General features: G+C 38.8%; 1 protein-coding gene and 1 long non-coding RNA gene across 2 annotated transcripts; both read left to right on the top strand.

The window, feature by feature from the left end:
• The first annotated feature begins 875 nt into the window (after nt 1-875).
• Nucleotides 876-21095, top strand: wdr95 (WD40 repeat domain 95). Its single transcript, XM_036001101.1, has 24 exons — nt 876-1312; nt 3949-4224; nt 6718-6810; nt 6893-6938; nt 7033-7079; nt 7931-8048; nt 8223-8292; nt 8737-8977; nt 9066-9171; nt 11437-11588; nt 11870-11972; nt 12135-12241; nt 12321-12400; nt 12497-12551; nt 12638-12683; nt 13073-13132; nt 16590-16752; nt 16851-16946; nt 17049-17107; nt 17758-17890; nt 18006-18045; nt 18453-18541; nt 19985-20169; nt 20509-21095. Exons 1-23 carry the CDS (start codon nt 963-965, stop codon nt 20152-20154), a joined length of 2700 nt encoding a protein of 899 aa, XP_035856994.1. The 5' UTR covers nt 876-962; the 3' UTR covers nt 20155-20169; nt 20509-21095.
• LOC118495075 lies at nt 2468-2914 on the top strand. The gene is made up of 3 exons (XR_004897390.1): nt 2468-2526; nt 2615-2698; nt 2868-2914. It is a non-coding gene; the product is annotated as an uncharacterized LOC118495075 (long non-coding RNA).
• Nucleotides 21096-21144: the final 49 nt, after the last annotated feature.

Here is a 21144-nt window from a genome sequence, read left to right as displayed (position 1 = left end):
AGTAGGAAATATCTATCAGAATGGACTACTTCCTCTATAAATGTAGTTAAAGGTAGAGTAGCTCATTCTGTCAGGTAGGGAATATCTATCAGAATGGACTACTTCCTTTTATAAATGTAGTTAATGTATTCAAGTATAATGTAAACAGTGCAACAATTCAAAACCCAATAAAAATATTTGAATAATGTAAACAGTGCAATGTATTGTTTCTTTTAAACAAGATTGAATATGGCTTTAACAAAGCTATTTCTCTCTTTGTAAGTGCAGCCTTCTGTCTTTATTTTTGTAGTCTCAGATGTCACTCTTGGTATCTTAGTTACCATGGGGCCACCTGCTCTGCTCAGGTTTAATGTTAGAGCGAGTGTCAGGTAGACTAATGTGAGATCTGTCTTATTAAAATCTGTTTGGGCATCTGAGGAAATGTGCTGCACTGAAGTCTGCTGTTTACATCACATCAAGCTTTAAGATACACCATCTAACAAGGATGCCATTTGGCAAGAAGACCCGCTCTTCTTCAGCTTCAGGAAGATTAGAAACCCAACATGTGACCAGGTAATCTGTTGCTTTGTTGCTCTCCTTACCACCAGTATAAAATCACACGTCTTTGTTGAGTTTTGTTAGTACCAGTTTATCTTTATTTCTAGAGTTTTAATGTCTGGATAAGGGATAATGGGACCATAGGTTGAGGCCTTGCCTTGTCATATTCAGACAATGTTTACTGTTGTCATGGTGCTTGAGTTGCATCCGTGGCAACACTGAGCAGTTACCATGTAGTACAGGAAGTCTGGTCACCTGGAACTTACACTCCTAAGATGAAATAGATTGATGAGTAGTTTATACTTTAAAAAAAAAAGTCTGTAACCATGTTGGCTACCCTGCGTCAAGTAATAATAATGATCAACAATAAGGATCTTCTGATATACATTTAATGAGTGCCAAAACAATGTTTACCCATAATAACAATGCACTATAGGAACAGTGCATGCATTTCATTAAAACATCTCAAATCCTCCAGCATCCTGTCTGAACTGTGGAGTGCAGGGGAGAGGACTAGAAGCACTTCTGGGCCAGGCTGTCGGGGTGAGAAAGTCACAGATGACTGCTCAGCACCAAGACGAGGGGGTGTCAGCGAGGACAGACAAGAACAGCCTGAATGGTTGGTTCGAGAGCTGCTGAGACAGAGCAGGCGGAGACACTCTGTCACACTTGGAGATGAGGTTCAAATCATGAGACGACAACACAGTATTGACTTAACTCTCAGACTCTGCAGCCTCAAGGTACACAACATATATTTAAATGTGAAATCAGAAAAGTAAATGTGAAATATTTCAACCTATCTCTGCATCTGAAAAGTTGAGGTAAATTTGGATTATTTCACTGCCATGGATTTTAACCCTTTCCCATTGAGTCTACATTCTTAAAGTTGCTGCTTTTAGCCTCAAGGTGTCACTAGAGTGCTACATTGGTACACTCACCATTTTACAGACTCCAAAGTGCTTAAACTCAACTACAGCTGAAGCATATCTCACTCACAAGGTGAACTGCAGAATAAATGTAAGGTAATGTCAAACGTGTCATTTTAAATCAAGTTGATGATCAATTTACATGACAGCGCATCGGGCAGGACAATCTGTCCCACAGCCAGGGCTGCCCATGTTTCAAGCCAAAGTAAAACAAACATAGTTGCTGGGCCAACTACTTAAAAGTATATTCAAATTCAAGCTTTCAAGCTGACAGGAATGATGGACTGTTACAGGAGGCTGGAGTTTCAGTTGCAGATGTCAGTCACACTCCTGCTTAATGTAATGAGCAATGTGCCATGACAGATTAAACAGAACAGGTTCAGGAGTTCAAAGTTATGCAGTTCTAATAAAGGGATTTGGAAAGCAGTCAAAGGTGATGTGAACACTTTCAGCACATCCATCTCTTTGACTGATAAAATAATTATCTCTGCAATTCAGCAGAGATACCGCGGGGAACCCTCGACTCTAGTTACATCCGTGAGGAAGTAGGCTGTTTATCCCTGTTATTTATTAATGATAGTCTAGTTTGAAGAGTGTCATGGATCAAGGACCTGTTGCTAGGAAACCGTGGCAAATTGTAGAGGGGCCATTAACACCATGAGGGCATGGCTCATCATCAGGCCTTGAGCAAGCATCTCAGAGACATATCATAGCCGGTGATGGCTTGCAGTGACCTTTACAGATAGTTATTAATACTCAGAGGTGGAGCCCTAATCATGTGTGTTGATAATTACATAGTCTTAATATCTCCTCTCTAGCACTCAGACTTTGTGAACTGCCTGGTGAGTAGACTAAAAAAAATTGGAAGGAGCATTGTTGCCAGTAAAACTTTATTACTGGTATTATTGTGCTATTTTCTTAGACTATTCATTATCATTATATTAATATTGTAATATTAATTGGCCCATGTCATCATCATATAATGTCCCCATTCTTCCTTTCCAATAAGATTGATGAGACGATATCACTCGACAACCTCCAGAAATTGAAACTAGCATTTGAGGTACTGTATAAACTACATCTTTTTTAAATCACACTGACAGTCTGACTATTCATTTCTGGATGATTTGATTGTATTTTTTCCTGTAAAGGATTTTGAAACGGGTGGCTTGAGATCCATTGATGCGAAGAATTTTGGCCGTATAGTAAAGAAGTGTTTGGGTTTGCCGAAGACAGTAAGACAGTGTGACATTTCTCTTTATATCTTACTTTCTCTCTCTCGCTCAGATTCTCACATCTCTGCGTTCTCTGTGTCTCAGTTCTTTGCAACTGACAACAAGCTTACCTGAATAATTGACAATAAATGTCATTGTTCTTTATTCTTTTGTTCTTTGAATTTCACAGAGCAATGCACAGATTCAAGGGTTATTTAAGAAGATTGATTATTCAGGCCAAGGAAGGATTTCATGGGTGAGATGAAATTCGTATTTGTTTCTTATGGAGCATGCAGCCTTTTATTAAAGAGATTGCCTTAGTTATGACACTTCTCATGCATGCTAAAACAAGGAATTTGCAATAAAAGGTTAGACCACTACGATGTGACAGGGATATTTTGACAACTGTAATGCAGTAAGGATTTGTAGCAAGTTAACTGGAACTCACTGGAACTCATCAGCTTTTCTAATGCCAAGTTGACTGTGCAATAACACATTTGTCTTGTGTTGACTCAAAGGAGATTGTTTCCCAAGTGATAGTCTGCATTGTATTCACTCTTGACTGTTAACCTAATGATCTTGTCAGTGTTTTTTCTTCAACTGGATAATTTATCGATTTAACAGGTTTTATGCATTGTAAAGCTGAAAAATAATGTCCTGGTTTGCAAATTTTAAAGAAGTGATTGGAAGATATTTCCAGTTCTCTGGTGTAACACTGGAGTATGCTTTGTTTTTTAATTTGCAGAGTAAAATCGTTAATTTTACAACTGCACTCTCAAGGGTGTATTTTTCCCTGATGACTTATCAAAATCCTATTTTTATGCAAAATTGAACATCAATCACATATTAAATATAAGACACTGAAGGACCTATCTGTCATAAAGTATGAGGTCTCAACAAAAACAAAAATCTGACTTTAAATAAGGTTAGTAAATTAACAAAAGCCTACAGCAATTTCACAGAATTTCTATTTTTGATTGATAGAATTTATCTATGGATATAGAAGACAATTAAAAGTGTGTGTAAACACTTATCTCCAACATGATCCCTGATGTCACCACCATTTCTATAAGACTACTATTTATTTGAAAAGCATGTTGTGATAATTTCTAGATTGATATGCATAGTTAAAATGTAGGAAATAATATCACCATCTACACGCTTTCATTTCTTTGTTTTATTTTTGAAGCCTTTTGTGTTGCCCGTACTTAACTATACCTACGCCCTTGCACATATAACCATGATAAAAATTTTTGACTATCAACATGCAGGATAGTCAACCTGAACATTACCCGTTTAACACAAATTCATGTGACGCAGGGCGAGTTCAGCACACACATGATGCAGGAGTACAAAGAGAAGCAGGAAACTGAAAGACGCAGTAAGCAGTTGGCTTTCACCCTGCCGGCCACTATGAAGGCGTTGGGTCATGGCATCCCCATCGTCAACATCCACTCCACCCATGATGGGACCGTCGTAACAGTGCGAGAAGATGGGGTTGTTTGCTACTGGAACCCTGAACTTAAACCACTGAAGACCAAAAACATGTTTGTATGTTTTAACTTTTGTACATTTACCTGAACACTTTAAAGATAAGTCTGGTGTCATTCTATATTTTTCTTATTGTCAACAATCCCTAGTCTAGCATTGCCAGACCTATCTCCACAGCGATGTGGAGTAATGTCTTGCTACACCACAGATACATTCTGGGACAGGATAAAAAAAACCGCTCTGGCTTGTTTGCATGTCTTTAAACAAATCACGATCGTTTTGGGCACAGCGACGGTGGCTCTGCAAAATAGTCTCGGGAAGGAACTTGTTTTGGTGGAACATTTGCACCCCGCAAAAGAAAACACCACATACAGTATTAAATGAAGTTAACTGTTCACACAATACAGTAATGTGGGCTATTTAAATTAGCTGGATACATGGTTAAACCTCTTTGGCTCTCATGTATCACTGTGTGTACTTCGTCCACAGCAATCCCACCAATCGGTCTAGAAACGTCCCATGTCCTAAACATATTCTTTGTAAATCTTTCCAATCATTCCCCGAAAGAACCAAGCAGGGCTGCCTTATTGCACGTTCCAATTTCTTTACAAAACTTGCCATTTTCAATGTGTAGTTGCTAGCTTGAAATTCGTTGTTGTTTCCCATAGTGAAGAGATTTTGAGAACGGCAACACACAGAGAGCGGAAGGAGAGGGGCAAAGCCTGATATTTGCCATGTGAGCCACACCCCAGATGTCCTCCTGGAAATGTACTTTGCATCCAGACAAAAAAATCCCATATAAAGATCAAAACCAACGTGTATTACTCCATCTTCCAATACCCTGTGGTAGTCAAGCCCCAAGCCCATTGGTTTGACACAGACACTGATCTAAGCATATATGTAGTGCAACAGTATAGTTCATCAATGTAGTTTTTGGACAACAATGGAGGTCTATAGGCCAAACCAGACTTCACCCCTAATATTGTCCATATGTATAGAAGATTTAAGATGATTGTGTTATTTTGTCACTCTTCTGTATGTATAGTGAGGACAAAATATCATAACACTTTACACTATATTCAGTAAGCAGGTGGGTAAGGGGTGGCACGGTTCATGAAAAAACATCCGAACCGCTCGGTCCACTTGTCTCTGTTCGGAGCGTGTGTGTGCTACACGGTTCGACGCATGCGCAATGTAGCCTCGTGCCCATCAGGTGCCCCTATGTGACCTCAGACAGTGTGTTTCCCTTTCACGCGAAAGAAGAGGTGTGGACATGTTACCAACAAAACGTACAGCTAAAGACCGTGCAAAACATTTCAGACCGTCCTGCCAACCTAAACATTTTAACATCAATGTACTGTAACGTTTTTTCACTCTAAAGTCGCTGAAGCGGCTGCAGTTTAGATCTTGTCGGGTCTCTGCAGCGGGCGGGGCTGCTCAGTTCTCCCCGCGACTGACGCACGCACACACACAAACACACACGGTGGATGCAGGAAAAAATGGAGATGAGACGTATACAGGAGGACCTGACAGCTACGCTCGTTATTGTAAGTGCAATGATAAGTCCAATAAGTACTTTATCAAACCGTATGACTGTGTGTCCCAGCCCAGGCCAGGATAGGAAATTAACTAACAATGTAAACTGTTTTTATGTTTAACATATTCTGACTTATTCAAAAGATGGAGCTTTAAGAGTTCCTCTCATTTTCTTTTAAATGATACATTTTTGTAAGAGCTACACTGAAGTTGGCAGTTTGATAAATGCAAGTTATTTCAATTGATATTCTGTAATATTTCAATATTCATGTGCTAAAAAGGCACAAAAGTTCCTGTAGATGGCAATACACATTCTCCTTTTTTTGCCAAATAAATGAAAAGCATGTTGAAATCATCAATGTCTTCCCTCTTGCTGTATCAACATCTCACCTAGCTTTCCTCAGAGATGGTCCCAGTAATGTGCTTAAAGTAAAGTCAAATTCAGTTTGTGCATGATTACATGATATAACTATATAATTATTTAATAATGTATCCTACATTGTGGATAATTAAGCTATATATCATATGCTGAAGTATATTTCTGGAGTGTTAAAGATTAAAAGAAAAAATAACAAGAACCGTACAGAACCGAAAACCGTGACCCTAAAACCGTGATACGAACCAAACCGTGGGTTTTGTGAACTGTACCACCCCTATTATATACTATATTAATTGGCAACCTACAGCTGAATCTTCACAAATATTCTATATAGTCTATTCTATCATATTGCATCAAATCTACCTCTACCTATGAAACGTGGACGTTTGTGACATATTGATTTGTTCATATCTTACAGAAGGAAGGACCTGCAAACAGGAAGTCAAAGTGGGCAAGTGATTTTACTCTGATGACAGAGTTCAATAAGCTGATGATCGGAACGGGGTAATATGATAAATAAAAATGACTTAAAGACCAAAGGATTTATTGCGTACATTGATTAGGCTTACTCTTACTGCAGGTTCCAGACTATTCTAGCTTTGTTTATTGTGTGTGTGTCTTCGTTATCTTGCAGGGACAGAGAGCTCCAACTTTATGAGCTTTCCACTCTGGAGCCTTATTGCCAGATCAATGCACTAGACACAGTGCCTTTGACATTAGATTACGGGTGAGCAACATAACTGCATGTTAACATTTGTTCCAAATGTCACAATAAGTCCCATTAATGGTTTGTTTTTTCCTCTCAATAGCTACACTGGCCCTGATAAATGTTGTGTTCTGTATGGAGACATGGAGGTAGGTCCTTTTGTTCAGACCTGTTCCAATTCTCAAGCAAGAATCATTTATTATATTCCACCAGATTAATACTGGCGGAGGTTACTTCTTTCAGGGATGTGTGACTATCATTTTAATATCCTCTGTTGGAGATACCCTCAGGTAATTATGCTTTTCTAAATACTTACTACACACATGCACTCTTATTTCACTTATTCAATTAGCCATTATACAAACGTTGAATTCTCTAATGTTCAGATAACATAATGCAATTGTCATGTTTTCTTGAAAATATAACAATGTATTGATCAAATCACAAAAATATGAAATATTGAGCTTTGATAGGCAGATTTCTGGAGCAGTATAAGGAAATATGTTATTGCCTTCAATCACATTGAGTACTACAATGTCTCCAATTCAGTAAGAATATTGTTAATTTATTAAGTAGCTATTACTGAGAGAATGTCAAATTAGATTCGTAGCTGTGAAATTCATATTTCTTTAAATGTCATTAAAGAAAGTGCATTGGATTTTATAATTCCCCCAGGCTATACTGTACAAACCTTTGGGAATGTGTCATGCAGTATTTTAGTTGTTCCAATGAGTCAGTATAGTTTATTGACTGGTAGATCATTGAATTGCACCAGTATCATGGCCAATTCCATTTAAAAAGCTATTTTGTATTTCTCTTTTTTCAGTTAAATGTGGCACATTTTAATGTATTCACGATGAAAGCACATGTATGTGAGATTGATAGATGGAGTGTCTTTCACAGTAGGGATTGTGCACTGTTTCTGGTTAAAGTAGATAACTGAGTCTATGGACTCTGTGAACTACTGAAAGCCAGGTAGGCAGTCAACTATCACAGGAACTTCCGAGTGGAAAATAATACCTTTGCTTCCTATATGTCCCCCGCCAATCAAATAAATGACATGTATTACACAGGCTTTGTGTCTCGGAAAATGTGACACAGTTTCAGGCCTGATTGCACATCTCAACTTCTCTTTTTATAGATTATGGAATAAATTACCTAAGATTGAAAATATGCCCAACATTGCGGTTGACAATGCAGTGCTTTCCCCAAATGTGACATTTGTCAGATGGAAGGTTCATCAGGACTGGGTAACACAGGTGACATTTTACCTTTCCACTTCCACACTTCCCTTACAAAGAAATTAATTTAAGTTCAGCCAAATGACATATTACAATATCTGCAGAAGTTGTGTACCAAGTTGTGTTCAATGGTGTGGCATTTTACATCCTGAAACAGACTAGCAAGCAACTAACTCTTCTCTCTAACTGTAGGCAAAATATTTTCAAGGTTTTCAAGCTGTTGTCTCCTCATCAAATGAAGAATCTTCCTCCCTTGTTATAGGTAAATTAATAAACCTAAAACACAAACTTATGTCTGTTCTTACATATGCATATTCTCCGTGACTGATTTAAGATTCCGATAAAAAGTGATGAATGTTGAAAATGATGATAAAAAAGGCATTTTAACTACAGTGTGCATTAATTAAACTGGGTGTTGAACATTACTCAGCCTGGTAGGAGAGCTGGGGGGATGACTCATGATGACTCATCTATCACAAATTCACCAATCAATGCCAGCGTGTGTGTGTGTGTGTGTGTGTGTGTGTGTGTGTGTGTGTGTGTGTGTGTGTGTGTGTGTGTGTGTGTGTGTGCGTGGTTTGCCATGTCCACTTGCCAGTTTTGTCATTTGTTCAGATAATAGCTTACCCTTTCTCCACAAAGCATGCTTGATCGATGCTCACACACATGGCCTGGCAATAAAATGCTTTTTTTTCTTCTTCTTGAGGCCGTGTGCTGCCTCTAACAGACGCTGAGCAGCAGCTGGGTGAGATCAGAGAGGCCTGCTATGAAGGTAAGACCAAGAAGGTCCAACTGAGCTGGACTCCACAGCTCCGGGCAGCATGTGACCAGACCGTTTTCACCATCTACAAAGGTGTCAAGACCTTTGACCTTTGTCAGAAGCACAGCTTGCTGGTCACTGGAGGCATGGACAGACTCATACGCATGTGGAACCCACATTTTTCGGGGTGAGGAACCAGATGTCAGTGGTCTTTCTTCAAGACAATTACCATGACATTTAAAGGCCTCCTCCTAATTCTGTTTTCATTTTTTCAGGAAACCAACCGGCATCTTGAAAGGACACTCTGCTCCCATCATCTACCTCTGCATCTTCTCAGAGGACAGTCAGATCTTCTCTGTCTCCATAGACAGATCCGTGAAAGTAATTCATGACTCATTTTTGTGTTTTGCTGATATTGTATGTTCTAAATCAGCGGTTCCCAAACTTTTTAAGCAACGCACCCCCTTCTGCATCCTGACTGGGTTGATGCACCCCTGATCTTTTCTTTTTATGGCCAAATTAAATTAAGGGGCTTTTGACTTACATTGGCATGCTTTGTGTTCAGGTGGTCAACATAGATAAGAGGGCTTCATACACACCACACACTGTGGCTTTGGGCAATCTGCATCGCCAGTCCTAGTGAAGCCCAGACCCAAATAAGTTTCATCATATTTCCTTTGTTATCTTCCAGTCTGATGCCCAGTCTCATTGCCTCTTTTCCCTACTTGCCTGGATGATGAGCATATGTCCTCTTGATTTGCCTGTGCTCTCTGATCCTCCTTTACAGTCTCCCTCATCTCATCTTTCTCTGTCTCCCACTCAGTTTCTTCTCCCGGTCCTGGTCCTTTCGGCCCAATGCATCTCTCCGTTTCTCTCGCCTCCGATTCCTCAGTCTCTCTCTTTCTAGCTCCTCTTTCATGATTTATAATTTTAGATGTCCCACCTGACAGTTTCCCTGATTAAGCCAGTTGTGCATATTTGAGTAAATAAACTATTTCAGCTACTAGGCTAGCTAGTAGGCTACATTCAACGTTAAAGCTAGCAATGTTACCCTACATGTAAAGACAGCCTGACTGGCAGGAACTGAAGTGCATTTTGGGTACATTTACAGTATTTATTTATTAAAATGTAAGTTTTTAATTCAAAATTTATAAAGCAAAAACACCAAAAGTATTGGTGTAGTTATTACACCATTACATTTTTCCTCTCGTGCACCCCCTAGAGGCACCACAAGCACCCCAAGGGGTACGTGCACCACACTTTGGGAATCGCTGTTCTAAATGATCCAAAGAAGTACAGCATTCATATTACTGTATATGAATTAACCACTGTGAACATTTTAACCAGCTGTGGTGGAAATACATACACAAGTTTTGTACTTCAGTAAAAGTTTGAGACACATTTTACAGTACTTGAGTTTTTACATTTTACATTCCACTATGACAGTTAAAGTTATTAGTTACTTTTAAGATTAAGGTTTTACCCAGACATGTATAATCAGTTTATAAAACCTGATGTTTGAAGGTCCCATGGCATGAAAATTTCACTTTATGAGTTTTTTTTAACATTAATATGAGTTCCCCCAACCTGCCTATGGTCCCCCAGTGGCTAGAAATGGTGATAGATGTAAACCGAGCCCTGGGTATCCTGCTCTGCCTTTGAGAAAATGAAAACTCAGATGGGCCGATCTGGAATCTTCCCTTTATGACGTCATAAAGGGAAAGGTTACCTCCCCTTTCTCTGCTTTGCCCGCCCAGAGAATTTGGCCCACCCATGAGAGAGAGAGAGACATCATGGCTTTCAAACGAGCAAAGTGGCAGTTGGTCAAGGCCACACCCCCACCCTCCACCTTGCCCCCCTCCCTCTCCTCCTCAATAGCATTTAAAGCTACAGACACAGAAATGGCTCATCCTAAGGAAAGCTCATTGTGGGACTGGCTCTAGTGGCTGGAATTCTGGACCAAGGCTGAATTTCGGGAATGAGACTTCAGATACAGTATTAGGGGACCACTGAGGCCTATATAAAAGAGACTTCAGATACAGTATTAGGGGACCACTAAGGTCTATATAAAAGAGACTTCAGATACAGTATTAGGGGACCACTAAGGCCTATATAAAAGAGACTTCAGATACAGTATTAGGGGACCACTAAGGTCTATATAGAAGAGACTTCAGATACAGTATTAGGGGACCACTAAGGCCTATATAAAAGAGACTTCAGATACAGTATTAGGGGACCACTAAGGTCTATATAAAAGAGACTTCAGATACAGTATTAGGGGACCACTAAGGTCTATATAAAAGAGACTTCAGATACAGTATTGGGGGACCACTGAGGCCTATATAAAAGCATCCAAAAAGCAGCATGTAATAGGACCTTTAATTGAAAATTAAACTACAGAATAAATTAGCTCCATCCCAACCTGTTGAAATGCTGCTTACATACGTTAATTATAATGATGCTGTAGTATAATATAACACAGACAGGAGCCATTCTGCATGATAAGTTTAGTATTTTGATACTTTAAGTACCCATTATTGCTAATGCTTCTGTACTTCTACTTGTAATGGAGTAGTTTAGTATTGATTTTGCTTAGGTGAATTATGTGAATACTTCTTCTAACGCTGTTCACTGTTCCCATTTCAGATTTGGGATATTCAAGATCAGTGTTGCCTGTTTACAGCAGACCCCAAAGCCAGCGGGATTCATGGTGACATATCTGCATGCTCGTACTCCTCTGCTCTGGAATCCTTTTACATTGCAGCAGACTGTATGGCTATGCTCTCCCTGAAGATAAGGTTGGCTGTCATGCCTTTGTGCTTTATTCATCATATAACCCAATGTACTCTGAAGATATTTTGAAAACATATTCCTCAACTGAACTAATTTAAGAATGATGGTTTGTGAAATTCTAAAACAAAAAAACAGCTGATGCTTTTGAAGATTTGTTATTGAGGGATTAACATCTCACTTTACCCAAAAGATACAATAACTAAGATTTTTGTTTCTTCAGAGATGACTGCAGCAGTTTAATATTCATCTCCCTTTTATTCATTTTATTATCTCTTGCCTCTGTAAGGCCACGGCTTCACAGCCGTCTGACTGTTTCACATAATGAGACTGTAATGTGCTGCGGCTACAATGAGGAGTTCCGTCAAGTTGTCAGCTGCACTGAAGGATCTGTGAGTAAATATGTGCTTTTCAACATCACACACGCAGATAGATGACCCAACTTCACATTTCCACTGACAAAATTAATCCAGCCTGTGTTAAAACAGGAACATAATCATATTTATCTGATGTGTAACAACTGTACAATTAACTCAAAATGTTCCTTGTTTCAGGTTGTAAAAGTCTGGGATTTTGACACTGGGCGTCAGGTTTTCGAGTTTGGAGGCACACACAACCTTTCTGCCATCACATGCATGACTTTTGACCCCAAAGGGAGGAGGTACAGTACATGAAGCAGCTTGTGAATAGAATATTTAGCCACTACTTCATCACACTACAGTATGTTCTTGTGTTTGCAGACTCGTCACAGGTGGAAGAGATGGCTCTTTAAAGATCTGGAACTTCAACAATGGTCAGTGCCTAAAGACACTAAAGAAGGGTATGTATTGTACATTTTCATTACTTCCTCAAAACAAAAAGTTGGAAATACTATACTATCTAATAATTGTGAAAAATATTTCAATCTTTCCTGTAGATGGTGAATGTCACGAAGTGTGCGACTGCATCTTTCTGCAAGTTCACAGGAATGTGTGAGTAATGATGTGATATTTGTCAAGTGTTCTTGGCTCAGTATACATTTTAATTCAAGTTGAGCTTGTGCAATTTTTTTTTGAAGCTATGTGATGTCTGTCGGCCGGGACCGGATGATTGACATTTACCCAGTGAGTACAAAAGACATGAGTTCTGCTAGGTTTTATTTGTCAGTTGTGTGTCAGAAATCCCATTCCAATTATTTCTCCAATTCCTCCATCCCTCCATCATATCGCATACCATTTGCATTTGTTTACATTGTCATTACCAGCTGAACTCCATTCTGAAATAGCAAAAAATCTACTGAGAGTTCATGCTGTATATAGCCTGTTTTGAATTTCATTATAGAACCAAAAAGTAGTGTGCACATTTTTTGCTGCATGACACTTCTTGTCATTGTCTGGTTAATATGAATTTTAATGTGCTACAAGGATTTTCTACCAGCAATGTTTCTGATCCAAACATAACATAATGTATTAATATTGAGATGTTTTCTGACTGTGCATCTGTATTTTGTCAGGACATACCTGAGGACCTTCATCACGTCCAGAGGCCGCAGCCTTCATGGCAGGATGATCTGGTGATTAATGAACAGACAATTGTCTTGACGATAACTTTGAGAATAGATATTCAGTCAGACCAAAATAATAAGGTAGGCCACTGTAGTTCAATGGGCTCCGGCTGAGAGTTAGTATTCCCCCTGTGCCATTTATTTCAGGCGGACGAGATAACAGCGGTAGGAACAATGGATGGATCCAATCATTATTCTTCCATTTCTAAAAAGCACAGCTCTCTGTGTTTAAAGTGACAAGAGGACAAATGGGGTGTTTTTGTTGTGAACTGAATGCATGATCACAAACACATCAGGCAAGTGAGCTCTGTAGTTATTCAATTACCACCGCATTCATCTCATTTGGTTGCTACTGTGTATTTTTACTTATAAAAATACTTTTAGAAAATCTGCATTTTTCTAGTGATGGAAAGTAATGACGTATTTTGACTTAAGTACAACTTTGAGGTCTTTCAGGCACTTCACCTGAGTATTACCATTTTATGTCACTTTGTAGTTCCTCTCCACTACATTTCAGAGACAAATATTATGCTTTTTACTCCATTACATTTTTATGACAGCAGTGGTTACAAGGATCCATATTTCTACATTTATAAAGCAAGTATTATATAAAATAATTAACAAAGCTCTGCAGTACACCATTTAAACGCTCATCATTGTGCATTATATAGAGGTGCTTGGCCAGTTCTTTCTGGCTCTGCCTCAGTCACTGGTGCACCTTCAGGCCTGTAAAGATAAAGCTTCCCTGCCTGTTGTGTGTTCATATTACACAGACACACGGAGGACACTGTAGTCTTTGGTCCTAAGATTCCTTTTTGCTGACTTGCTAGAAATCTCAGAGCAAGATGGGTAACAAAGCCTCCTTGATCTCTGCCCTACTGTGAAGCATCGCCTGCAGATTTCCTTTTTTTTTCAACTCAAGCAAGTTACCCCATCCCTTTTATTCTCCCTGTGTCCCATTTCTCTCAGTTTTCAGAATTTCTATTACAAACTGAAATGTTTTAGTTTCTTGCCGTCTTCCTGTACCCATGTTGTATATATACTAATTTATATATTAATATAGAAACTTTTCCCAAACACATCATTGGTGATGTCCTCACATCACATAGTTTTGCTAAGTTTTTTGCTTTGTCTAATTCCCAGTGCAGCCGAGCTTTGGCCTGTCAGTATACCTGACGTTTGTGCAGGCTCTGCTCCAGAGAGTCTGAGCTCTCACTGAAATATAAAGATGCTTTTATCACTGACTCAGTTAGAACACAAGGTGTGCCACAAATGCCCTATGCACTCCCACCACAATGTCTTATAGGGTTAGCTCAATATTTTATCCCCTGCAGTTTTTTCTTGCACACTTTTAAAATTATATGATCATTTCATGATTACTGTGTATTCAAAAAGCAACACGTTTCTCAAACAGCACCTCAATAAATGCAGATGATTAGATCCTCTAAAATGTCACAGTTTAGTAATTCAAGGCACGTCAGATAGCTGCTAACACCATTGGTATTCTTTAGGGATTCTATTTCTCATCATTGAGGATCTATATTTGGTAAATTGTGAAAAAAAAACACTCATTTAATGTGAATGCCCAACCTTTAGACTATTATTATATTATATTTTATAATATATATAACAACTATGCTGTATCAATAAGCAAGACTCTCCAGCAATTTGTTGTACTAAGGCAGTGGTGCTTCGAGCTAAATGCTAATCTGCATTAGCATGCTGGCGTTTAGCTGGTATAATGTTTACAAAACCTACCATCTTAGTTTAGCGTTGTTAGCATTTAACATTAGCTTTAACATTTGCTCATTATCACTAAACATAAAGTGCAGCTGAGGTAGATGGGAGTCATTAGTTTTGCAGGTACTTAGTCACGGAACAAAGTATGGGACAAGTGAACATGTTGTCCTAATGGTGGCGCTAGTCGAAATGTCAGGGGATCACTAAAAATCATGTGGATTTATCGTCCGAGCACCATGGATATCTGGACCGAATTGCATGGCAATCAATCAAGTAATTGTTAGGATATTTCACAAATAACTAAACTCATTTTCCTAAACATTTCTACTATTCTAAACACACTTTCAGGTAAAATCACCAACTACAATAATGAATGCAGCTTAATGCTCTCAACACTGTCCCTTTAGTCCTCAATAATATCACACAGACTAGAGCGCCTTTATCTCATTTGACCAGTATAAAGTGGTCCGACTACCTCTACCTCTACCAGCAGGGCAGTTCTCTCTCTACATGAGCTGTAGGAGGGAACATTCATTCTAAGTATTGCTGTATGATCCATTGTAGGAGGTGCGGCAGAGTCCCCTTCCATCTCTGTCATTATGGCTGGAGGGTACACTCACCCCCAAAGAGGCCCATTAACAGAGCAGAAATAATGCATTACAGAGGCCAGAAAGAAACGTGACGCCTTTGATTTGACAGAGCCCTCTCTTGGAATTGTTTTTCATTAATGGCTTGCAGGAGGAAGATCAATGGGTTGTTCTGTAGATATTAGTGTCTTTGTGATTTTTTTGTTTCTCCAGATGGTCAGTGTTGTGTTGCATCTCATTAATATTTTAAAACTTGTCCCAGTTCAGCTAAATATTGTGCTTGGTCTTTGAATATATTGTACAGTAATTTCACTTATCAGAGCCTATGTCAAAATTGCCATCTGCTTTTCCTGATTTGTGTACAGTTTCTTGTTGACAGCATCGTTCCGCGTAACATCTTCCTGTTGAGTTCAGTGAAAGAAGCGCATACTGTAAAGCACAAGATGGATTGCTTTGTGTCAGTGTGAAATACAGTGGCAGGAGTCATGTTTGGCTTGTTTGCTCAGGGGTTTGACATCAAATCAGTCGATTCAAAATGTGTGACACACTTTGCCAGAGTGCTGTAAGAAAAAGCAAGACTTCAATGAAACCTCTTTGACATTCATACACAGTCATAACATTGTTCACCCACCAATCTCTCAACTGTTGAATAAGACTCCTTGGCTCTTTATAGACATCTCTTTGAAGTTTTGGTGCACACCTCTTCTTACTTATTCTGTGTGTTGTGCAAACTCCTTGATCATTTCTTTAATTGGTATGGTTAAAACAGTGGGAAATATGCGCTATTTCGCTTTCACTTCCCTTTTTGCAGAGACCAAAGAAACAAGATATCTAGTATTTCTTTAAGGTTCTGTACCATTAGTTCCATATCAGGCTTTATCTGTTAGAAAATACTATTTGGTTATGAAACTTTGCACTTTTCTTGCCAGTGTCATCTTTGAAGCTTTGAACACATTACTACGGTTGGTTAAAAACATGCTGAAGTGATAGGACATGTAATACACTATATCTTTTTTACATACAAACAAAGACAACAATCTTCCATAAATTGGAAGCTAATGGAAATAAAACTACTGTGGTTGAACTATTGAACTTCTTATCCTGTTGTTTAGAGAGACTCACACTTTGTCTTTCCTCAGAAAAATGGCCATAAGGATGACATCCTTTGTGTGGCGCAGTGTCCTCCATCTCTCATCGCCACCAGCAGCTACGATGGAGAGATAATAGTGTGGAATGTGGTGTCTGGACGTATACAGTGTCGGTTTGTCAGCCCTCTTCTAGCTGAACACCAAAATGTTGAAGGTGATTTTGGAGCAAAGCGAATGACGAATATAGTCAATAAAAACTCTGATGTGTTCAGAACATTGCATTTGTTTGATGTTTTTTTGTCTGTTACACAGGACTGGATACAAGTGTTCCAAGTATAATTTTCCTAAAGAACTCCAAGTTACAGCACTTTTCCTCGGCTACAGCTCTGCTGTCGTCTGGAGCCATGGGTCAGTGTTAATAACAGCACTGATTACAGCGCATGATTGCATTTTACAACCTTTCACAATGTCTTTCAATACACTGTTAATTATGTGTTTTCTCTTTTTAAGGTTGCATAAATCTCTGGAATGTGCTCAGTGGAGGAAAATTTGTGGGCAGCTTCAAAGCTGTAAGATATTTAACTCAACAACATTTCTTGGTTTCACTTTTGGATATTAAGGCATAGCACTCCAGTTCTCCTGTTCTTACTTTTACCTTCAAAATGGCTGATTAAACAGTATAATGTGTGGTGCACTGTTTCTTTACTTTGTTCTAGTTTTTTAACAACTAGCAGGTACCTTCCTTGCAGCTACATAATGCAAAGCAGGGACTCTTAATATTGGGAGGTGGGTGAACAGGGGGGCATGAAGCTGAAATACTGTAAAATGTGCTGAAATCCTCCTAAAGAAAGCAAAAATTGTGTTTTGAGGCTATCAAACATAAAATGTTAATATTTTTCACAAAAAACCTTAAAACAACATTTTTGCTTTGCTAGTATAACCCACTTGTGTTTTGTTACCTAGCAACAATGGCTCTTAACCATTTCAAGGTGCTTTTATGTTCATGTATTATTGTTCCTTGATGATTAGTTTCCACAATTTGTTTGCCAGACATATTTTGTATGGAGTGGAATCTGGGGATATGTATTAAGGGAGGGTAGCAGTTAGTCAGCCATAACCAAATAATGAATATAAATAGTTAACATGTCAGTGCTATGACTGAAAAGCACTTAAACATTTTATTATTTTTTTTTTCATTTATTTATTATTCATTTTGCAGTCTCGATACCAACAAAAGATTATAAAACTGGCTAAAACAGACAAGGACATGCTGCTGTACGCTGCTGACCGAATTGGTTACATCTATATTTACAACATGGAGAAGTTTGCTCCTGAGCAAAAATCACCTAGAGGTTAGCTACATTATTTTCTTTCCATTGACTGAAATATGAAGAATATATGAAGAGATACTGCCATCAGAACATGCAAAAATGACATGTCCTGTTTGTTTTTTTCACATTTATTCAGTTGAACACTTTTGGCGTGCCCACACCAGCAGAATTACTGGGTATGTAAAATACACAACACGTTTTATAACAGTCACAAATTCATCTTGTCTTAAGTTTCAAATTGTCGGGTAACTGCAGTCAAACAGCAATTAGACTTTGGGTTGTGTCCTTAACTTTTAGCTTTGTATGGTACTTAAAAGTCCCCGTGGGTACATCCTTAGTGGAACCAATCATTCTCAGTCTGAGGTGTCGGGGCAGCAGGAGCAGCAGAACTTCCTTCTGTTGCAATATAGACAAAGTATAGTAGAAACTGTGTGTGGGAAGGTCTTAAACAGACAATCAGTATAGGCGAGATGCTGCCCAGGGTGCATCTGCCATCAGACATATCAACGGAGTGGATGATTTAGAGTTCTCTGCCAGAAATGCCTTCTCTCATTTCATTTCGTGTCTCTTTATTCTGGTCCAGCCTGCAGATTGTTGACAATGATCAAGTGGTGCTTACCTCATCCGCTGACTACACTGTACGCCTTTGGAGTGCACATGGAGAATTCATTGGTTGGTGTCATTTTGCATCTGTCAATCCTGTCTTTCTAGCCATTAATAATGTTCATGCAAACCACATTAACTTGAGTATGGTACAATGCTAAAGGTGGAAATGCTGTTATTTGTGGGCATGCTCATTCCAGTGTGACGGTACACATGGCTGGATTAACTCACTAAGGGGCCTGGGGTAAAAATGCACTGAGGACCCTTATGGTACCCCCTTCCTCCCACTCTGCATTGTGTATGTGCCCTGTCACCTTTAAGTGTCCATCAAGTAGGCTACAAGTGCACACAGCAGACTACAGCTTCGTTATATTTTGCCTAGAGAGCTGGTAAACAAACATTTACTCATACGTTACTATACGTCCTGGCTCCAGGTTTACAGTGTGGCAGTTACATTTTGGTAATCACACAAATAAAGTTAGGAATATGGACAATGTATGCACAATATTAAATAAATAAGTAAATGCTAGATTTTTAAATAGGCCATTCAAGCAGGTAGTGATGCAGGATCTACCTAAATGCCATAACATTGCAAGCAACAAACAAAAAACATTTAAAATAATTACCACTAACCCAATAACACAGCGAACCTGGGGATTTCAGGAGCCATATAGTTCAACAGGAAGTTCCACTGTGCCCAGCTGTTTGTGCTAAGCTAAGCTAACTGGCTTGTAGCTTCATATTTAATGCACAACGAGAGCGGTATCAATCTTCTCATCTAACTCTTGTATTTCCCAAAATGTTAAACTATTCCTTAAGTCAGCTGTCACTGTCTCGTTGGTAGTCCAGCCTTGGCATACATCAACTACAACTCTTTTCTAAATGCTTTTTAATAGCCAGGGGAAGAGTGTGATCCCATTTTGAGACAGACACTTTTTGAAAAACTGCATCCATTGCTTCTACAAGATAGATGGGCACAAAGCAGATCATTTAAATTTGTGTATGACATTATTTTCTTTGTACAGTAATGATCAGTTTTTTTGTAGTAGTCAGTGATCTTCAGCTTTTCCCACTGACAGAAAGTAGTCAGGAAGAATAAAAGTAAGATAAGATTCACATCTATCTTGATATTTTAACACCTTTTTAAGAAATAGTTGCATGTAAGGAAATGCCATTCATATTTATTTGGCGAAAATGGAAAAATAAGATTGTTTTTATGTACCAATGTGGACTGTATCTGACAATAACCTGCTATAATAATAATCTTAAAATAAAATAATAATTTGACATTTATTTTTCAACTGATTCATAACACTTTGAAAATAAAGCTTCAGTGTCCCTGTGTGTCTGTAGGAGGTGTGCTGCAGGGCACTGCAGATACATGATTTCAAATGGATTCAGACATTGTGACATTTTAAGAAGCCACAGCTTTGACTCTGTCACATTCCTTCAGCACCATGCCGTGCAATTTGGAAAAACATTGAAAAGGAAAATGCTGGTCTTTGTCCCCAGGGACCTTTGGGCAGCCTGAGAGCTGGAGCGTCCACATCCCCTCTTCATGGAAACATCCTGCTGTCCCCTATCAGGTTCTGATTGATCCTCTGAGTATGCCTGATCATGAAATTCTGAATGTAAAAACACATCTTTCTGATGCCATCAATCCTGACAAAACTGAGGGTTAACGAGGTGAACGAAAGGTGAGATGCATTTCTTCCCTAATCATTATCTGCAGTGTAAGCTACATTATATATGCCTCTCTCTGTCTCTACCCCCTCCAAATGAAAATGAACTGAACTGATCTTTGCCTGCTCCTCTTGCGGCATTATTGCAGTCAGAGACACACAGTAAGCTGAGACTTCCCCCAACATCCATCAGTAAAACACACTGAGGAAGATTAAAAGTACATTTTACCCAGAGACTGGCTGAGTTATAACCATTACATCAGCAAAGACTACTGTATATGAGTCTTATACCAGACTCATCTTAAAAAGTGACAGATTTATATTTATATGAATGTGTCTTCTTTTGCATTTCAGGCTCTGTCATGAAACTGTAAGCCATACTAACAAGCTATCGAACCACTGTGCTCTGAAAGGCTTTTATGCTGTGGAGCCACCAAACACCGGTGTAAGATCTGGCCTGTTATAAGCAGCACTGAGGAACTGCAGTCAACTGAATAACATGAAACAGTATTGATCACAATTAGGGAACTGGATCATTGCAGCATATACTTTTATAAAGACAGAGCAAGGAACATTTTGAAAGAATGAGATAATAGTGAGAATGAGGGCTTTATGTAATCATTCCCAACTGGCTTTTTCAACAACAGACCATGTGAAGTAAATCAATGGATGAAATGAATGTGTGAAAATGTGGATTGCAACATTAAGGGACTTTGAACAGAAGAGGAACATTATTGAATTGAGTACTAAAGAAATCTAAATTGCTTTTTCAGAGTGCTTTTACACAAATCAATAATAACTTTGTCATTAAGGCTTCAGATTGTGAGGAAAAAAAGTAAATTTTACTCATTCCTGAGATTCAAGGTGCTCATGTTATGCTTGTTGGCTTTTTCCCTTTCCTTTATTGTGTTATATATCTTTTTTGTGCACGTTATAGGTTTACAAAGTGAAAAAGCCCAAAGTCCACCCCAAAGGGACTTACCATCTCCA

Source organism: Sander lucioperca, chromosome 5, assembly GCF_008315115.2.
Source record: "Sander lucioperca isolate FBNREF2018 chromosome 5, SLUC_FBN_1.2, whole genome shotgun sequence".
Taxonomy (NCBI): domain Eukaryota; kingdom Metazoa; phylum Chordata; class Actinopteri; order Perciformes; family Percidae; genus Sander; species Sander lucioperca.
This window is presented reverse-complemented; position numbering and strand designations above follow the sequence as displayed.